The 20,205-nt window shown below is 39.8% G+C and overlaps 1 protein-coding gene across 6 annotated transcripts in view; it reads right to left on the bottom strand.

The window, feature by feature from the left end:
* The window catches only part of kif13a (kinesin family member 13A), a 43,733-nt gene that overhangs the window by 18,995 nt on the left and 4,533 nt on the right, over positions 1–20,205 (bottom strand). For all 6 annotated transcript variants that reach the window (XM_030157311.1, XM_030157312.1, XM_030157316.1 and 3 more), the window contains exons 3-17: positions 12,646–12,658; positions 10,130–10,190; positions 9,124–9,216; positions 8,404–8,584; positions 5,938–6,025; positions 5,241–5,375; positions 5,013–5,125; positions 4,802–4,913; positions 4,503–4,715; positions 4,273–4,383; positions 4,056–4,190; positions 2,238–2,368; positions 1,884–1,970; positions 960–1,135; positions 63–282 (exon numbers count right to left, since the gene is read on the bottom strand). In XM_030157311.1, the coding sequence (XP_030013171.1) occupies positions 63–282; positions 960–1,135; positions 1,884–1,970; positions 2,238–2,368; positions 4,056–4,190; positions 4,273–4,383; positions 4,503–4,715; positions 4,802–4,913; positions 5,013–5,125; positions 5,241–5,375; positions 5,938–6,025; positions 8,404–8,584; positions 9,124–9,216; positions 10,130–10,190; positions 12,646–12,658 (1,869 nt within the window). The remainder of the gene's footprint in view (positions 1–62; positions 283–959; positions 1,136–1,883; positions 1,971–2,237; positions 2,369–4,055; positions 4,191–4,272; positions 4,384–4,502; positions 4,716–4,801; positions 4,914–5,012; positions 5,126–5,240; positions 5,376–5,937; positions 6,026–8,403; positions 8,585–9,123; positions 9,217–10,129; positions 10,191–12,645; positions 12,659–20,205) is intronic.

Genomic DNA, 20,205 nt, shown 5'->3' with positions numbered 1-20,205 from the left:
ATAGGAAATGTTCTGTACAGTTGCACACACACTGAGTATGTGTGTATTGGTACTGTACTGACCTCTCCTCTGTCCACAGCCGCAGTTTGCTGTGTGGTGTGTGCGTTGGGAACATAAGGCGGTCGCTGCTGCTTCGGTGATGCTGCAGCGTTTTCTCAGGGGACAGCTGTTGCCGTAGTGACTCAAGCTCTCGTTCATACATCATCCTCTGCTCCTCGAGAGCGGTCCGCTTCTCCTCCAGGTACTGCTTCTCCAAAACCTGGACCACGTTCTGCATTGGGTCTACATACACACATAGTAAGCACAACACACAATAAGTGAAGTCACCACAGATATTATAGTTTTGAACCAACTGCAGAGTTTTCATTTTTATTTTGTTTTTGAGAGTGGTAGTTTATTTGATTTACTTTAAAAGTGTTGTAATTTTTATTCCCTTATTCACAGATACATGGATTAAAATATGATTTGCACAATCACCGTTCATTAAAAGCAAAGCTATTTCATTTCCAAATTGCAATGGAAAGAAATGAAAATGAAGTTGAACTAACCTGCAGCTCTATTATGGTTTAGTTCATGCTGCATTATTCACTGGATCTCTTTCTTAGTTTTTATCTTTGTCGATTTCACATTTTTTTTCTGTTGACAAAACAATTTTTCATTGCTAGTTTAAGTTTTGGTCTAAAGCCAATTACAACAAAACAATGTCAGATTTTACAACCAAAATAAACAAAAAAAGTTGCACTGAACACATAATTACAATGTTTGTACTCAGTGGGATTTACAAAAAACAGAATTGTTTAACAGCAAAGACATTTTTGCAACATCATTTATTACTGCAGGCTGATGATCTGAATCTTAGCTGGAATTGTATCCATTTACCAGCACATACTGTATACAGCTGCATTTTGAAACCCTGAAGGATCAAGCAGATTGCAGGAGGCAGATTATCCTAATCATACCGTTGTTCCCCAGCGTCTTCATTATGACCTCCATCTGGGCGAACTCATAGCTGTAGTCCTGCTCAGAAGACGCCTCGCTGGCAGTCTCCACATCTGCCTCGATGAAGCTCTCTCTGGGAGACGCTCTCTCCAGCTCCTTCAAACGGTCCCGCCGTTTACGTTTAGGAAGATTAATCCTACCACACAAACAGAGAACTATCAATTTCAGGGCTGTGTTTTACATTTGAACATGGAGAAGGGCTGGTCCATTGGATAATCTTAGATGATGGATGATCTTAATTTACCATATTGTCTGTATTTTGTGGGAATAAGCAAATATCAGTGCTGCCAAAATTCTTCTACCTGGTTAACATCAATTTAGATTGCCTCAACACCAGCAAGAGCATTTTCATATATGTATTTAATGCACAGAATACATGGTTTCTTCTTCTCTGTTTAATGAAGCAATGTGTAACACGCCAACAGCACCACCTGTCGAGGATGCAACACAGCCAGTAATTATTTTCTTCAAACCACTTTATAGAAATGCACATAATTCATGCGTTCCTTTTTGTAACCTCTCAAAAGTTTGCATCACATTTGCAGGACATTTTATAGAAACACAGGATATTTACTACATATTGTGTTGCATTATGGGTTGTTTCTGCATTGATATTGCTGGATCACTGGTTTAAGTCCATGATTATATAAGTGCATGAATGCAGAGTTTTTATTCAAATAATGACAAAAAGCAATTACACACAGCTTAAGCTTTTAGAAACTGCAAGAAAACTAGAGAAAAACACATTGTAGTTTAGTTGTAACAAGTCCACATTTGTGACTCAAATTGTGGACTGTGATTCTACCTAAAAGATCATGATATGATCTTTCCGCCAGACCGCCAGACCGAACATTGAAACCCTACAACAACAACAACATTGTTACCTGAAGAAGTGGTTGTTGCCCCATAAAATTCGGTCTCCATGCCACAGATGCACCAAAGAATCAATCATTGTTCCATTCACACAGGTCCTGTAAAAACAGAGAAAATTAAATGTTAATGAAGACGTCAGATGATTATTTTAATATTCAGCTATGCTCAGGAGAAACTAATCTAACAATCCCCTTTGTAGTGGAAGGCAGACATGGCTCTGATATCAAAGTGAGGAGCTCAGATCATAGATTCCTTTACAGTGAGGTCATGTGAAACACTGCGGTCCAGTCATCCATGAAGGGGAGAGACAGACACAGACAGAGACAGATAGGCCGTATGTTCGAGGTGGTTGTATAGCAGCTCACCTGGCATTCCCGATGGGCATCAGGGTTACATCACCATCTGGGCACAGCTCCAGAACACAGTGCTCCGGCTGGATACCGATCCCAAAAAGCTGGATGTCCTGAGTTGTGTCTGCACCCACACGTGTGTGCTCCTACACACAGGTGGAGGACAGATTAAACAAAACTATAATGACAGACCTGAAAATAATTACATCCAACATCTCAGGCCAACGTTTTGGTCATTGCCTTGAGCACTGCGATATATTTACAGAAAGAATTTGCAGGAGAGCACTGTAAAAACCAACTAGATTAAGACCTCAACCTTCTAAATCAAAAATAAAACCAATGCAAAACAAAGTCTGAGTGAATAAACTTGTGCCTCTCTCATTGCAGAGTGGGTGGTGTTAAACAAACATCCCAGCTTCAAGAGGATGTCCTACCCTGCAGAGAAATAACCCACTTCACATTACCATAGTCATTCCACACTGAAATGCCAGGCTGGTCTGCAAAACCCAGACAAAGGCCTGTTGTTCTGCATGCTGCACAGACTGTTTTCTCACATGCCTCTGCTCTTACAGGTCCAACCAGCTAGTTGGTGGTTCAGAACAGTTCAGAGCTGCTGTTACTGGACTCCTGTCTGCTCTAACAGTATCATCTGGAGCAACATTAAACATACTGTATGTGCTAAGTTTCAGAGCCACACTTAATGGTGAATATTACCTCTGCGATGTCAAGACAGCATGTGTTAATGATGTGTTTTAATAGCAGAAACTGGATCCGTTCCAAGCTAATATTCACCCCAAGGCCTCTTAAGGTGTTTGTGTTTTAAGTTGTTTATGCCAAGATGAAGACATTACAAACTGTTTTGGATTCATCTCCATCACAAACAAGTTACGTTCCTATAAAACTACATTGAAAAATATTTATGTTTATCATCATGGCCTTTTAAGAGTTCTGGAGTTCACATCCCAAATCCCATTGGTTCAGGCACCAAATCTAACTTGGTAATGGTTAGGAAAAGACTGTGGTGTTGTTTGAATATTCATAAACACATTGTGAGTCATTTTAAATTACATCTTTGCTGACTTTTTCTGTATTTAACCAAACCCAGGCATCTTACACAAACTCTAACCATGTGCTGCCACAACCTAACCATACCTAACCTAACCATAATTTTGTCATTAACCACCAACAGAAACTGTAAATGCTTAATCGTCCTGTCAAAACAAAACATAGCGGGGGCAGCGCTGCTATGAGACATAACTGTATTTGCAATTTAGTAACATATGGATGTAATTTCCAATAGACAGGTTTGTTTAGATCTGTGACAGATTTGGTGCCATGAATGCTTCTTTACATTGTCTTCATGGATATTCTGTTTCTGCAATACACCTTTTTAATGTACTGGTAAAAAATATAAAATAAACAAATGATTCTAAGAGACGAAAAATAAAGTAATAATAATGATAAGAACATAATCTCATTCAAAGTCAGTAGTAGTTTGTGTAGGGGTTTGGCGCTGTCGTGGCTTAGTTCTGTTGTTGATATTTGTCTAAAACTCTGCATTTTTGCATTATTTTGGATCTAAAGTATTACAATATTTATAAAATAGTTGCAAGAAATACAAAAAGAATCTGCTTATTGATGAAGTCAATATTCGCTTCAAAAATAGCAAACAACAGATGACCAATTCTTTATTTCCAGTAAAAAACACCAACTAATATAATGTCTTTTCTTTTCAGAGTGGTAGAGCAGCTGAGTGTCCTTAGATTTGGTTCTGCACACGAGTCTTTCGTAGGAAAAACTGTTCTTGAAAAGAGGATAATGTATTGACATTACCTTCAGGTAGTAGACCAGTAGCTCATTCAGGGCAGGATCAGCATTCAGATTGACGAGGAAACACTTGTCTTCACCCACTTTAATCCCAGATGTCTCCAAAGAGATGCCCATGCTCTCCAACTGCTTTTGACGCTCCTGCAAAGACAGAAAATTAATGTGGTGCTATATGCATAAATATACTGAATTTAAATTTACCCCATGTGACTGATGTCCATACCGTGGCAATCTCCTCTGTCTTCCTCAGTTTCTCCTCCCAGGTAATAGTCATCTCCTGAATGAGTTTCTCAGATTCCTGCAGTTTTTCCTTCAACTCAGGAGCCTTCAAGGACTGAAAGAACGAGAGAACAGAAAAAAAGCATCTGTGAATAAAGTAAGTTACTAAATCATATGCAATTCTACAATTCAATCATTCATTGCACCTTTGTGAGACAGGTAATCTCTCCTCACCTCTGCCTGAGAGAGCTGAACTTTTAACTTCTCCACCTCTTCCCTGAGCTCTCTGATGATCCGAGCATTGGGGTCTTCATTCACTACGGCATGGTTGACGATTCTCTTGGCCCTGTCCGCATAACGGAGAGTTGACAAAGTCTCCTCGTAGTTATCAGCTGCTGGACTTACTGTGGCAATCATGGCTGTTTTGCTGTTGCCACCAAGATTATCCTGAAGACCAAAAACAGATGGAAAAGAAGTGTTATGCAGGTAGGACAGAAGGCCATTATTAATAAAGTGAAATGAGTGGATCAAACCTTTAATAGCCAGGTGAGGACTGAGTCTCTGTAAGGCACAAACTTTGCCTTCCCCTTTGCTGCAGACTGATCAGCCAGAGCAGAAATCACACATCCTAAAGTGGTAAGAGACCTAAAAGCACAAGAAATGTCTATGTGAATATCACAAGAGTCACTGTGACAAATTATCAATTGGCTTTTTCAAATCTTATGGGATTAGAAATAAACCCACTTGTTTATATTGCTGCCCTCTTTGAGTCTCTCCCCAGCAGCCCCAGTCTTGGACACTCGTTCACTTCCAGCCAGGTCGACCAGACTCAGCTTGCTCACCTTCTCCCCTGAATTCTGTTGATCATCACATTAGCATAAACAGAAAGTCAGACCCACGATAAGACAAACATGTATAGGGCTGATAGTTAGAGTCAGTACTTTAGGAAATAATTTATTGTGAAAGGCTGACCCCGGATTGCAGATCGTAGAGTGTTTGTGTAACAATGATACTGAAGACGGCGTGTGATCGGCTGCTCTCTTCATTCATGTTTGTGGCTGCAACTGTCCGTGACTTGTTCCCCTCTGACATTAACACTTCAATGTCCTACAAAAACACCAAGAAAAGTTATGAGAAAAGGCACAGCTCTATAGTTTCCTGTTACATGATGTTTCTTTTCAGAAATAAAAAAAAAAATATATAATGAGACTCGATTAGGGCAAAACTTGTAAATGGATCATGATGAAAACAACAAAGGCAGGCGGTTTTCACATGGCTGAGAGCCATGTGAATTAGTGGGTCACAACAGGCTCTGGGAAATCCACTGGACTAATATCAGGAACAACAGTGCACATAGGAACAGGGTGGAGATGTTTAAACTTAATTAAGGAAGGCCCTGCCAAGGCTTGGCATATAAACTACACAAAACCCCATGACTACAGCCCACATCAGGAATATGTGTCATTAGGGTTTCTGCACTTGGGAAGACTGGAAACTAAATGCTTATTCCAAATGTAAATCACTGACTTGACAACTGTGAATATGATATGAGTTTATTTCTGCTCGATAATATGAATCATCTCTAAGCAAATGGGAAATACGCTTTGGTCAGTGACACAGGGGATTCAGCCTCGCCTCTGGTGTGACGACAGAAGGGTAAAAGACACACCTCGAAGCTGGTCACAGCCAGTTGAGACAGACCATCCACATATGGACCCAGGACTTTGTGTTCTCGAACCTTAAGCGACTGTCGGCTCCTTAAAAACAGATAGACAAAAAGAAGTAATAAGCACTATTACCTGTCAAGGATAAAACAAATAAGTAAAACTCCAACATGGTTTTAAACTGCTCTATGCTCTATTTCTTAGGTCCTTTTTCTATAGAAATTCTGGGCTTTTAAGTTCCTTAATCTCCATTGACCTTCTGAGTACATTCATTCACAACAACGTTTTACTGAATGCTTCATGGTTTTTAAGAGCTCAAATGACTTATTTAGAATTTTTATGGGACCATTCAATTAAAAATGCTTTCATTTTTTTCATGGCCATGAAGACATTTTCCCATTAGCAACACTTTTTCATGAAAAACAGACCTGCACATTATGAGGTAAAATTGCAAAGGGAAATAATACTGTTCAATACTGCAATGATGATAGGACTTAACTGACAACAAATGCCGTAAACACATGGTCCACCTTATAGAGCTGCCTTCCCAAACCTTCACTTCAATGTCAGGGTCTCAGGCTCATTCTAAAGTTATGACAACTGTTATTTTTGTGTGTGTATACATACATGACAATGAAATTATTATTATTATTCTCAATCTCTGCATTTACATCCTCCTAAATCACACTTGACCTTTTACAGATCTGAAAGTTGTCCTACTCAATAAAACATCATGAGCATACAGGTGTAAAATAAGTGTGACATTATGTACAAGTTACAGATAACGCACAGATCACTTAACAGAGACAGATTAGTTTACATTTGTGTGTATGTTTTGAAACCCACAAAGATCCTGACCACTACTTTAAATTTTTTATCTTTCTTGCTCCAATTGACATTCAGAATTTGGTCATGGTTAGGAAGCATTTGGTGCATTTATCTAACACCGTTTCTATGGAGAATTCAGCAAAAATGTATATTTCATGTAAATTCATGGATTATTTTTGTAAGTTTGCCCTTCTGGGAGACATAAAATTTCAGTTTTTGGTCTTGAACTGGGAACCAATGCTCACATGCACATGCAAAGAATATTTTTCTTAACAAGTGCATTTCAGATTATCTTTGATAATACTTTTTTATGTATGTTCATATCATGATTTTGATGAAAATATAATTATGATAATCACTTGGCACTAATAAATACCTCATAACTTTGCTATAGGTTCTCAATTTTACTTGCAAACACGAATGTAATGAGTTACATGCACTGCAAATAACAATTAATCATCTCTCCATGAACACAGTGGAACTTAAGTATAATGCAGTAGGCAAACCAAAACAAAACATAACGTGCTGCACACTTTTAATACCTCTCGGCCAAATATAGTGTAAGATTCTGTTGAAAGTTACTGCCCTATAATTTAGATGAGATTGTGTTTGTGTAAAACTTGTAACATACATATTTATATTTGAAAGTACTCAGATATTATAACTGCACAAGGCCATCTGACCTTGAAAAAGTAGATCAAGGTCACCTATTTTCAATAGGTAGTTGTCATTAATGTAAACTAGGAGCCTGTGTGCATGTCATCTTGTGGTACAGGTGGATAAACTGAAGCTCATCTCGTCCTGGCTGCCTGCCTGGTGTTGAAGAGAAATCCTATAGATTAGAAAGTCGATGAGTCCCTCTCCATGGCAACAGAAGTACTGAGGTTTGCAGAAACTAATCTACCACCCACTGCAGCAAACAAGAAAATATAAGGAAATGCAGGGTCTGTTAACTGACTAAATACAACAAGTGAGACTCAAAGACTGATACTTTTCAGTTGACTCAGAGGCAGAGAGAAGAGAAGATCAAGAGAAAAAGAAGCTGGTTATTTAAGCGAGAGGAAGTCGCCATCGAAAAGGGCCTGGCTGCATTTTCAGACATCTGCGGCACACAGAGCACTCCACTGTAGTCCCTCTCTGGGCCTCGGCTCACAGGTTGCTGTGACTGCTCTCCTGCTCCCAGCTTCACTAACAGATGTCCCTGAAACACACTCTTTCACAGCTCACCCTCCCCTGCAGTCTGTCTGCCAACCCACATCAGACCATGGAGACGAAGAATGCAGCAGTGTCAGAAGATGATACTGGCTGCTGCTCTGCAGGAAATGAATGGGTTGAGCTTCCTACTCACTTCATTCTATCGCCATCCAGCATTGAGATAACTAGACACAACAGGAGCTATAAACAGAGAGATGAACCAGTGCAAAGTGGGAGCTGGCTGAGAGGTCACTGTATGCTGGAACTGGAGTGATTCAAGACTCTGAGAAAATTACACCACTGTTTGTCTAACCAGCTGTGTCTATCACCTCGGGGTTAGAAAGCATTACTAAATCAGGCCAATGCATTAGCTCATAAAATTAAACACACAGATACAAGTGACAAGTTCTTCTGGAAAAGAAAAAATCAGGACCACACACTGGACTTACCCTTTGGGATCCAGCAGGTCACGGACCTTCTCATTATAGATCTCCATGTAGGAAACCTCCACTTTAAAAGTGTGGGCCTCATTCTCCTCCTTGTGGACCCGCTCAAACAGCGAGCAGCAAAGTCGTGGAATCAAACCTGGTTGTTCCCCATTCCCCATCATGGAAAAGGACTTTCCTGAACCTGGACAGACACAGTGGAATCAAATATGAATATAAAGACGACTGAGCTCAACCACAATTTGCCAACAATTCTCATAATTATCACCCTAAATGTACAATGTGTACAAGTGCATAAAACTATCCATCTGACTGAATTCAGTAAGAACAAGAGTTCTTGCAGTTATGTAATTAGAAATTCCAAACCACAAATCATGTGCTTTTCTAGTTTCCATCATGACTGAAGTGTTCTGGCTCCCCACAGAAACATTTTTCATACACCAGGAGACTGATACAACACTGAAATACTGTGCTCTTCTCTTGAAATAGTCAACTAACTGTGTAAGGTTTCCTCTAAATCAGGAAGTGGGGATAAAGGAGCTAATCTGACCCAAGGTGAGGAAGGATATGAGTTAAGTGATTCTACAGAGTTATCAGAAATACAAATCTTCCTGTCCTTTAAACTTTCTGTGGACACATCTAGAGACAAAGGGGCCTGTAGATATACTTAAAAACATCACTCTTTTTTGCAAATTAGACTATGATTGCATTTTCTGTTATTACCTGTTTGTCCATAGGCAAATATGCAGGCATTGTATCCCTGGAATGCATTTTCAAGTATCCCCTCTCCAAGGCACTTGAACACCACCTCTTGACCTTTTTAACAAAAAAAAAAAATCAGTCACCATGGAGATTATGGTAAACAGATTAAACATGCAGTTATATAGTGACAGATATATACTCCTTGTTTGCTTGGAATCTTTAAATTATTACGGAAAAATTAAGACAAGTACGACCAACAACAGACAATGAAGAAAAGTCATGAAAGCTGACAGATTCTTATTTGCTCATGTGGAAAATGTCCGACTGTGTAGGGAAATCTCTTGTGTGGTTCACTGTCATGCTCCTGCTGAATGGGACAGCTGTTTAATGAGCTAAATAAAGCCTTGGCTGGGGCCCTTGAGGCAGCCCTTCACTCCAACAGATTGCCTTGTCGGTTCGGCACAAAGCAGATGTAAAAATGACATTTCCATCACAAAATGGGAATGATATGACAAGCAAGTCCATACAATGATTATGCAAATTTGCCTCACAGTAGCGGGGATAACCTGTTTTGTATAAAAGCAAAAAAAAAAACTGTAGCTGTAACCTTTTCTGTGTGGCACTCATTAGAGAAATGAATGGTAGCTGAAGAAATTGAATTTACCATTTCAGTGGGTGCATGAGAGGTGTAACACTGGTAGATGGTTATATAACCACAAAGACATGCAAATTAGGACAATATTCATGTAATTATTTGTTCTATAGAATAGTAGGGTGAGATGTTCACGTATGTGTGCACTTCATTAACACATACTAACTTCAGTGTATAAAACACTGCAACTACTACACAACTACATTGTTTGTCTATTTAATTCCTTCATTTAAAATTTAAATTACTGTGTGTGCCCACACTGTGCTTTGCTTTGCATAATGCAAAAACAACTTTCAGCCCCTGCACTGTACAAAGCTTAGCATGCACGTCCTTATGTTGGGACATGATCTGCATTCATCAGAAAAGGTGACTCACCAGCATATTTGGGAACATTGGACTCATCCATGGACCAGAAACAGTGGTCAAAAGCAAACACCTGCAGAGGATACAGCACAGAGAGTGTAAAAACCCACAAAACACACACCTGTCTGAGCATGTACAGTGTACCACAACCTCAAACTGCTTACAAGTGGTCTCAGTTCTTGTAATGTACAAACACACCTATTGTAATATGCAGTATCGCGCCACCCTGCAGTAAATCAGCGGGACTGAGCTTGTCTGAGCGAGTGAGATGAAGTCTAACTGTGTATTGTTCGAGGTAATGCTTGTTAAGACCGCGCCATGACTGTCTGCACAAATCCACTGTTAGTTGTCCAGTGTTTTTGTCATAGTGGCTAGACTTAAATGAATTCATAAATCAGGGTCAGCGCTCCCCAGAAGAAATTCCAGCACCCAATGACCCTTGTCTCCAAGGAAACGGGGCCGAAGCGGTTCACGGTGGTGCAGGCTGGCTCTCAGCCCTCTGCACTGAGTCTCACAGTACAGACTCCAGCAGCAGAGAAGCTCCCTGTATCCCAGAGACACCTGCATGAGCTCTGCATAGATAACACAAAGGATGCTCTCTAGGAAACAGCACTGACTTTATTCACTAAAAGACCCTTTGTTTCTCACAGTCAGTGCATGTTACTGTATATGTTGATATGAAACTATATACCATATTTGATTTCAGTACTCAAAACCATCACTAGAAATGGGAATCTGGATAAGAATATAAAAAGGTCAATGGTTTGGGTGAAAAATATGAATACATAAACAGTATACTGTTTTACATAAACATCTGTTGGGGAAAATATGGTTAGAATGGTCACAATTATTACATAATGAGCATATCACCATTATTTGAGTAAACTGTTTACTTGCAGCTGGCAGACTCATGACTACTGTCTCCATTCACCTCTATAACAACAGCAGAAGTCTCATATCACTTCACTTGTTTCACATTGTTTTCCATTATTTGAGGTTTTACTTTTTTTTTTTTTTAAAGACGAGATCACTTATCTTGTTACACCCTCCTCATCAGGGCTCTTAACTTATGTTTGTGCAATACAAGTTTTATGGAAGTGTTCTATTGTTCAGCACTAATTGGCTGTTCTTCAGTGTGTGTATTGTTGTGTATATTTAAACAGTTAAGCTTATACTATAGTAGGGGAATAAAACTCCAGAGAGAATTAGATCCTTAAACATCACCTAAAATTTTATTATCGGGACAGCCCTATATTTAGCAGATATAAAACTGATACTTTACTGAGCTCTGCCATTTTTCTTGTGAAAATATTTTCCAAAAGTCTTGGTGAATTGGTAATGCACTGTCATCCTGCAGTGAAAGCTCAGTTCTGCTGCACATGCTACTACTCCTGGCATCGACTGCACTGCTGCACTGCCAAACCACTTTCCCTTCACAAATACCCCAAAATAATTGAACTCCTCACTAATCATAAGAGGAGCTATTAGCCAGGGAACCACTGGTTGCACAGTCAGCATGGGAAGCACTGAGATCAGTGAGTGCTTTGAAAGCATGACCTCCTCTTGTGACTTCAGACAAGTGAGTGGGTGCCATTCAAAGGAACAAAAGTGCCATCATTCTCAATTAGAGCTGGTTTGGTAACTGGGGCTTCAGTCTCCTCTGGTCTGTCTCTGTCCAGCCTGAGGGTGTGACTGCACAACAAATTGTTCTTGATTGGACAATTACTATTAATCAGCAGTGCAAATGATGATGAAGCTGAAAAGCACAATACCCTTTTTGTTATTTCTAGGATTGAAAATGGTTACATGTGACGGACTGCAACCTCCTTTTACCCTTTCAAATTTAAAGAGACTCATTTGAGTGCCATTAAACTTAGCAGATAGCCACGTGCTCGTCTAGTTGAAGGGTATTACAGGGTAACTCCGGTTCATGGGCCCCTGAGACCATGGACGCCCGTGGCCCACACTGGCGCTTCCTGCTCCCGTCTGTAGCCAAGTGTTCTGCGCACAAAGCCTGTCCCTGGTGTTTGAAACATCTCTGAGCTAGTCACCAGTGCGTTGTCAGGAGGGGAGACGGGGGGTGCAGTCCAACAATGCAGCTTTGAATGTGCGCACATACTGCCCCAGTGTCCGCGCTCATCCCTCTCTCATTGTAGAGCCTTTGTGGGTGTTCACGAGATCTTACAGCGCTGACACATTCACACGGACATCTATCCGGCTCCTGCTGACCAACCAAACTACTAAAACACTCTCAATCATGTCCCTAGAAACAACATCACAACAGCACATTGACCTGTGCGGAGTGCTTCTCAGTCCTTCAAATGGCACAGGGGAATAGAGTTGCCTGTGCTACATCCTGCTGTTGGGCTATTTCAGTACCTCTGACAATGCCAGGAGGACACCAAGTGAGTGAGAAAACACTACAAAAACTACTTTCCCTGTAATATAGCAACTGCCTGCTACTGCTGACACTGCTACTTGAGGGGAGGCAGCTTTCAGAGAAACAGAAACAGATGAAACTTACATACCTTCGGTTGTTTCCTGTTGTACAAGAGCACCAATCCATCATAAACAGGAGATCAGGGAGACAGAGAGAGAAAAAAATAACATGGTTAGCATTGATTCAATTTCACAATCAAAACATGTTCACTGTCAGTAAAATGCAGCCTTTCACAGCACTTTTCAAGCTACTTCTCATATCTGTAAGACTAAATAAAAAAAAACTTGATTTTTAATAAACATAATTTACCATCATTCCTATTTTTAATTTTGTCCATTTTATACCTTGTACATCTATATTCTTTCTCCTCATGTATTCACTCACTCATTCACTTCCACACAGTGGCATTTCCTGGTGGTAGGTGCTGCTGTGATTGGGTCCATAAATGGGCCAGTGGAGCGTGAGGAAAGGAAGAGATTTAGGATTCAATGTCCCACTGACTCTGTTGAGTAAATAGCTCTTATGCCTGTGGACTTAACAGAGAGGCCAGGTTGGGGAAGCTGCACTCAGCATTACCAGCTGCCGGAACTAAAGACAAAAGGCTGGTATATATGGCCTGAAGTTATGCAGGATTATTCTCTTAACTAGGGTTCCCCAAGGTAGAAAAACTAAAACACCAATCAAGACCATCATATCATTAACACACAACTAAAAAATGTGGCTAAGAAGAGCCTGTCCTTGCCCTGCCCTTCTACATCAGCTACCATCCTGCCCTTCAACTGTCAGCATCTCCTGGCACAGAGACAAAGGTGGGCATCACCTTCACACAGTAACTAATACAGGCCCAGCTGCTTTAGTAAGACTGAAACTCTGCACCAAAATGTCCCACACGAACCGAGCTGAGTCACCAACAATAGCACGTCTGAAGAGCAGCGCAACAACACCAACAGAAATACTCTCTGCACTTTGATTTTCATGTTTTGTGCTGCAAAAAGAGACAGGAGAAAGAAATCAAAAAGCGAACTGATGTCTTCACGCAGGACTTCAGGGACAGATGTCCTTGAAAGAGCTGTGATATTCCTGTCTCTGGACTATTTACAGACCGCTTAACTGTGCTCAAGCTCATTATAATGAGGGACAGGGAGAGTGAATGAGTGAGGGGCAGAGGAGTAAAATGAAGAGGGTCTCGTTTGGGTTCATACTCTGAATCTGGGCCACTCACAGCCACTGTGACTCAGTCTTAATCAGAGCAGACAGAGACTGCATGGCCCCGTCCTCTGGTCTAGTCTAGTCATGTGCACCACAGAGCAGAGCAGGGACACCCATGTCCAGCTATGACAACACTTCCTTGGGTCAGTGAGAGTGATGTCCTCTTATGTTAGGTGAAACATATTAAAATGACATTGATGGAAAAGGAGAAGATGCAAAAGATCAAAGACAGACGTGGGATGTCTATGAAAACAAACAGAAAGTCAGATTTTTGTGGAGACAGAACAGGATAAAGGCCGAGTCCAGATTTATCCCCATGGAGAACAAAAGGACAACAGTCTTAAGACCAGAGAGAAACAAAGGCACACATTACGACATACAGACAAAAAAACATCCAGTTGTGGAATGAGAGCGGTCTGAACTGTGAAGCAGAATATCTGCATCCGTACGAGAAACTGAAAGTAAGCAGAAAACAGAGCTGCTGCAGTCATCTGGTGCTAACTGTCATATACTGTATGTACTGTATATGCAACCAGATCTGGTATGCAGTGTATGCTGGATGAGACAGTGGAGGAAACTGTCTCTACTGGCTATATTTAGGATTTCAAAGCGCTACTTAGAATTTCAAAAACTGATTTCATTTAGGACTTGTGTTCACTGTTTTTGACTCTAATCTTTTTTCTCATTCACATGGTTGAGACCTCCCCCCGACAGTTAAAGTACATTAGGCCTAGATCTCCCACCATGTTCTTGACATAATCTCTCCTCTAATCTCCCCAAATATATGTCTCTCATAGCAATTTTGTTCCTTTCTTGCAGAAGCCCTGTACTGTATGTACCGTCCTCTCTGACAAGGATTTCACAACATGCAGTATGTTTCAGTGTTTAAAACCTAGATAAGATTGTCTATAGTAACATTTCTATTGCACTTGATTCTTTAACTCTTTCATACATGACATTACTACAGTGGACAGTTATCCAGTCTTTAATTAAAGCTATGTTATTTGCAGTAATGAATCCAACTCTTAATTGTCATCCCATTTGTTACGCTCACTTTACTGTAAATGCTGCTGTGACACTTGAATCTCCCCACTGTGGAATAAATAAAGTCTTATCTTATCTTGATGTGTTGTTTAATGAATCAAACATATGGTTATATAGAAATTCTCTAATAAGCTACAGTTTAAGAAATAGTTTGTTCAGAGTTTAATCCTGATAGTTTTTGTCTCTTTGTCTCAGTAACTGAAGTTTCCCAGAATATAATCACTGATTCATGACAATAATTACAGCGGACAGTTACATTTTTCACTGAAATTATAAGTTTTCTTAAATCAGTGATGTCTTCCCTTTGTGGAAACAGCTTTATGGATGTGTTTATGCCTAAAATATTAATACCATTACATGTTAAACTGTTGATGCATGGAATCCATTATAATGAACAGGTGCGTATAAGGTTTTATAGTTTTTATATTAAAAAAAAAATACCACTAGTTTAACAAGTCATGCATGAAAGAGTTTAGCCATAAATACAACATTTTTACTCACATCTCATTCTCACAGCAGTCAGATCCCGTGAATTCACCCATGAAAGCCTCAGGTCATTTGTTTAATATTGAGCATGCATGTCAAGTGGTAGCTTAAGGGTTTATTAAACACTGTGTTGTGGTTGCACTAGTGTGTGACACATGTGTGGCACAGAAGTGCCAGATAACATCAGATTCTTGTCCCCTCAGTGGCAGATACAGGCAGACACTACAGCCCCAGCAGGGAAATGGCTTAAGTCTAAGTGAACTTGTTCTGTTCACTTTAATGAGTGTGTCATCAAGGGCACAGTCAGGCTCCCACGCCTCCAGCTACCTGATGCCGAGGCATCCGTGAATGATTTCAACTTGGCCGTCCCCTCTGCCCTCTGTGTGCTGATCCTGTGTCATGGCAGACAGATTACCACACTACCAAATCCTTACTTACGTCGCTTCTTGTAGGAAATTCCTTCTGTGTTTATTTTTGTTTTCAGCAATGAGGATCAGATATAGTCTGCTCACACTTGACTGGCAAAAACATAACATATTTTTGTTGCTTCCATATCAGACTTCTGTTCATTGATGCCCAAGAGGAAGGTATGAAGAGTGGGCGTGGAGCAGTGGAATCCCCCCTGTGGTTATGGAGCAGATTAAGGCCACTGGGTTATTATGCCACTGAAAACTGCACTCTTCTAGCCCAGTAGGCAACAAACCAGATTAACCTAATGTATCATCCACCCACTGAACATCATCTACACTTAAAAAAATTACATTGCATGGTTTAAAGTACATGTCTTATGTATAACAATCATGTTAACAGATATTGTGATAGTAAAATCATGATAATTAAAGTGGGAATTTTTGCATTTCATTTTCACTAAAAAATCAAAGAAAATGATGATACTGTGCTTTTTGATGTAGTCTATAAAAACAGTAATCTCCTTTTACAGCTGCAGAACAGGATTTACAGGCTAGAGCATCATAATACCTTGTTAATAATAATGATGGTATATTGTGACTGGAGCTGCACATTCAATGAAATCACAATGTAAGTGTGAGACACAAAGCAAAAGGCTGCAAGATTTAATTAGATAAAAAAAATTTCCATGTCTGAACCAGACCCTCTCTGTTTCTGTGTATAATCTGCTTATTATTAACACATACTAATGAAAAGACTAATCAGTCTCTGTTTGAGACTATCCTGTGGAATGTCTGTTGTATGATGATATTTTAGATTCAGCGACCCTGACCTTGATTAGGGTTTATCTCTTAAGTGTGATAATCACAACCACAAATCATAATAATGTTAATAAAAATCACAATATGACTTTTTTAATCAAATTATGAACCTTAGTACAGAAGTATTTCACTTTTTTCACTAATGCAATTTGAATACTGCTCTTGGCCATAAAGTAATTCTCAATATATTTTTATTTGATCGTCAGAGAGTGACTGAATCAGTCACAATAACACTGAAGAAATCCAACTCTCGAAATGTGCATATTACATCTCCTCTTCTGTAAATGTACCAAGGACACAGCTGTCACACTGTCAGATTCATCCATGTGATTTAGTGAGCTCTTCATGAGGTTCTGATGACATAATCCTGCTCCTCAAATTGAATATGTAAATCACATACATGGGGTTCCCTTCCCATTAAGATGCCACGTTGCAACACACACATCTGCATTGTACACACACATACACACCAACATATTGTTTGCCAGCACACCCCCCACAGACTCAAATTCCTCTTCTTGATCCGTCGCTGAAACTATGCCTCCCCCACCCTTTTAACCTCCATTTCACCGCACATATGTGTCTTTCCACTGTTTGGCTGTCGACTTGCTTCAGACAATTACAATTCAACAAAATGCAGAGCCAAACACAACCTTCACAGCCGTGTCTGTGTGTGAGAGAGTGTTGGGTTACAGTGCACTGTGCTCTCACAGGCTACAAGCTAACATTTCAAATGGTCCTCCAGTATGTTTAGAAAAGAACACGCTGGCCCCCGCCCACTCGCACCAGAGGTCACCCCGCTTTACAGACTGGACAGAGCGAGCGGAGTGAAAGAAGGGGGGTGGTTCTCTTGTCTGACCAATTACACTCAAGATAGGTCCGAGGGAACATAGAGCACACTGTCACTTATATTAGCAAGAGTGATTCATGAGCAAACACGACAGGTGGTTGAAGTCAGATGTTTACGTACAGGACATCTAAAAGTACTTCCCAGACAGCACCAAAGGAAGTTATGTGATGACAGAAGCAGACATGCAGAATTGATCCAAGCTTTCAAGACATTTACTTGGACTTCTGGAACATCGGATCATTCCTGGAACTTCTTGAGCCAAAAAGTTTCATAATGCAACCATCTGCATGTTCTGTAAATATGCAGCCTCTTGACTATTTAAACATTTTTGAGTTTTCTAAAACAAATGTGTGCGTGGCCGATTGTTCAAACAGCTAAAATTAGCTTTCCATGAAAATATTTGGGGTTGGCTGAGAAATATCACTCATTAGGTCATCAGCATAACTCAAGAACTTTACCGTATCCCGGCAACAGCTGTCGCTAAGCAACTGTGGTAAACAGGGAGGCGAGACAACCTACCAGGCTCATGAGTCAAAGTTTCAATATAAAAAGCCAAGCTGAGGATCTCAGCAGCCTTAATGAATAACACTGCAACCAGTGCGCATGATGCTCATGTTGACTTCTGTGTGGACTCCGAAGTTTCCATAACAAATGTTAACATCGACATATGATGCGTCCAAGATCTAATTGAATCCTCTCTGGCATTTCTGACACCACTGTGACAATCTGTGGGCCAAGCTGTGTGTATGTTAAACAGAGAGCGATACGGACCACATTTACCCTAAGCATTAAACATAGATTGTTTCAAAGGCAGTCACCAAGTGAAAAAGAAATAAGGCTCTTGTTAAATAATGCTAAGTCATCCTGCTAAAGGGAAATGAAGTGACACTTTTATTACCAGGCAACACCTCCTTGACCCCATCTGTTTATTTCATGTCACTTATTTGAATAGGTCTGCCATGTAGTCACTGAGGATAATAAGACAACAAAAGGATAAGCACATTTATGAAGCACAAAATCCGAAAGTGTAGAGAGTAACCAATATGGATGTAAAAATGAAGCCTACATTTTCAGCAATTTTAAACATGAGTCAAGACAAGGCTACTTAAAACTATACATATATATTTAAAATATCAGCAAACAACAATAGCAGAAAAGCAACAGTTACAAGGCTGTCAATGTGCTTTATTTATAGAGCTGAGTAGAATCTTTGATAGTGGTACTACACCGCTATCTTAGTTTCAACATTAATTTCTAAACAATACTTTTTCCAGTTTTACATTTTAACCAAAAGAAAATATCAATACACATTACAGTTCAAATCTTTTCTTTACTTTTGTTTTTCAGCTCTTTGGTAATTTTATACACTCAACACAGTTACACCAATTTTATTGCAGTATATAGTCAAAGCAGTTTTACAAAAGGAGGAATAAACCTAAAATCAGTCAATAAAAATGTATGAAACCTGTGAGTGTGTGCTGTATACACTGATATGGAGTTACTTTGTATCATGTTGAAATATCAAAACATTTTTTGATGTTTGACAGTTTCTATGCATTTCAGTCGGCGCTATAACAAGGTTCAGGTCCTAATTAAAAATAAAAAGAATTTTAAAGAAAATGGTATGAGACAACTTTAGAACATAATACAGTAACAAAGCAGCTAATCTTAATTATGTGGTTTAGACATTTTTCAGAAAACAAAAAGCCTTACATGCCACATAGATCATCAAAGCAGAGCTTGGGCCTACATGCAAAATAATTATTTCCAGACAAACTAACAATTTTCATCTTTTGTTAAATTTGCCTGGCTTTGCTTCTTGTGAATGATACTGAAAGTGAGTCCACAATGAACCCGTCCCAGCATTAAATTAAATTCATGTCAACGCAACAAGCCAGTTCTGAAACTTCAAAAAGGCCTCATCTAAAGACAATGATGCAGCAGGAAAACCAGAATCATTATGGCTCAAAAGTATGAGGAAATCTTTTTTTTACATAGGCTGCTTCCAGAATGAGGAGTCACATCTGAGATTAATGAGACGCAGACTTGACAAACACAGTGGACGCCATCTTTTCTCAATTCCGGACCAAGATGTAAACATTGCCCCACCCCCTAAACAAACAGGGACCACACCTCAAGGGAAACGTTTTACAGCAAACACACAATACTTTCTCCAAATATTATGCATGAATGAAGTCCTAAAACAAAAAGAGTTCTGCTGATAGTTTGGACTGTAGGTCAAGAGAATCCAAGAGAAACGTCTTACTGAATGGAAAGGTTGATTATTTGCACACAGGAAAAGACAAAGGGAACATTCCTGAGGGCAGCCACCAGACAAGGCAGCATTGTCATTTCGTAAAGGGCTGTTTTGGAAAGCTCGATGACACTAGAAAATACAACCAACCTCCACATCTTCACCAACACAAGAAAAGGTCACAGCTACGTCTTTATTTAAGTGGGAAAATCCTTTGGTCTTGACATCGTTGTACTACAAGAAACAACAAACAAACAGTCAGCAACAGAGGCCGTCTATAAAATCCATAACACATATGTTGACCACATTGAGCTGGTCGGTTGTGGAATGCAACCAGCAGCACTTTACAACATTTTAAGCAACTTTGTGTGAAAATTGGTTAAAGATACAAGCTGCAGCGCCCAACTGTCTCCTTTTAATTGCAGTTCCTCTTCAAACCATTGAGATTGCAATAGAGTAAACAAGATAATGCAGTCAAGTGGAGATAAACCCAACTAAGCTTCTGTAACCATTAGTGATAAGGAAGAAGAGATAAGACTGGAAATTACAAGCCTTGTTACCGACATAATCAGATAG

The sequence above is a fragment of the Sphaeramia orbicularis genome, chromosome 16, assembly GCF_902148855.1.
Source record: "Sphaeramia orbicularis chromosome 16, fSphaOr1.1, whole genome shotgun sequence".
Classification (NCBI taxonomy): domain Eukaryota; kingdom Metazoa; phylum Chordata; class Actinopteri; order Kurtiformes; family Apogonidae; genus Sphaeramia; species Sphaeramia orbicularis.
Note: the sequence above shows the minus strand (reverse complement) of the source record. Positions and strands in the feature narration are given on the sequence as shown.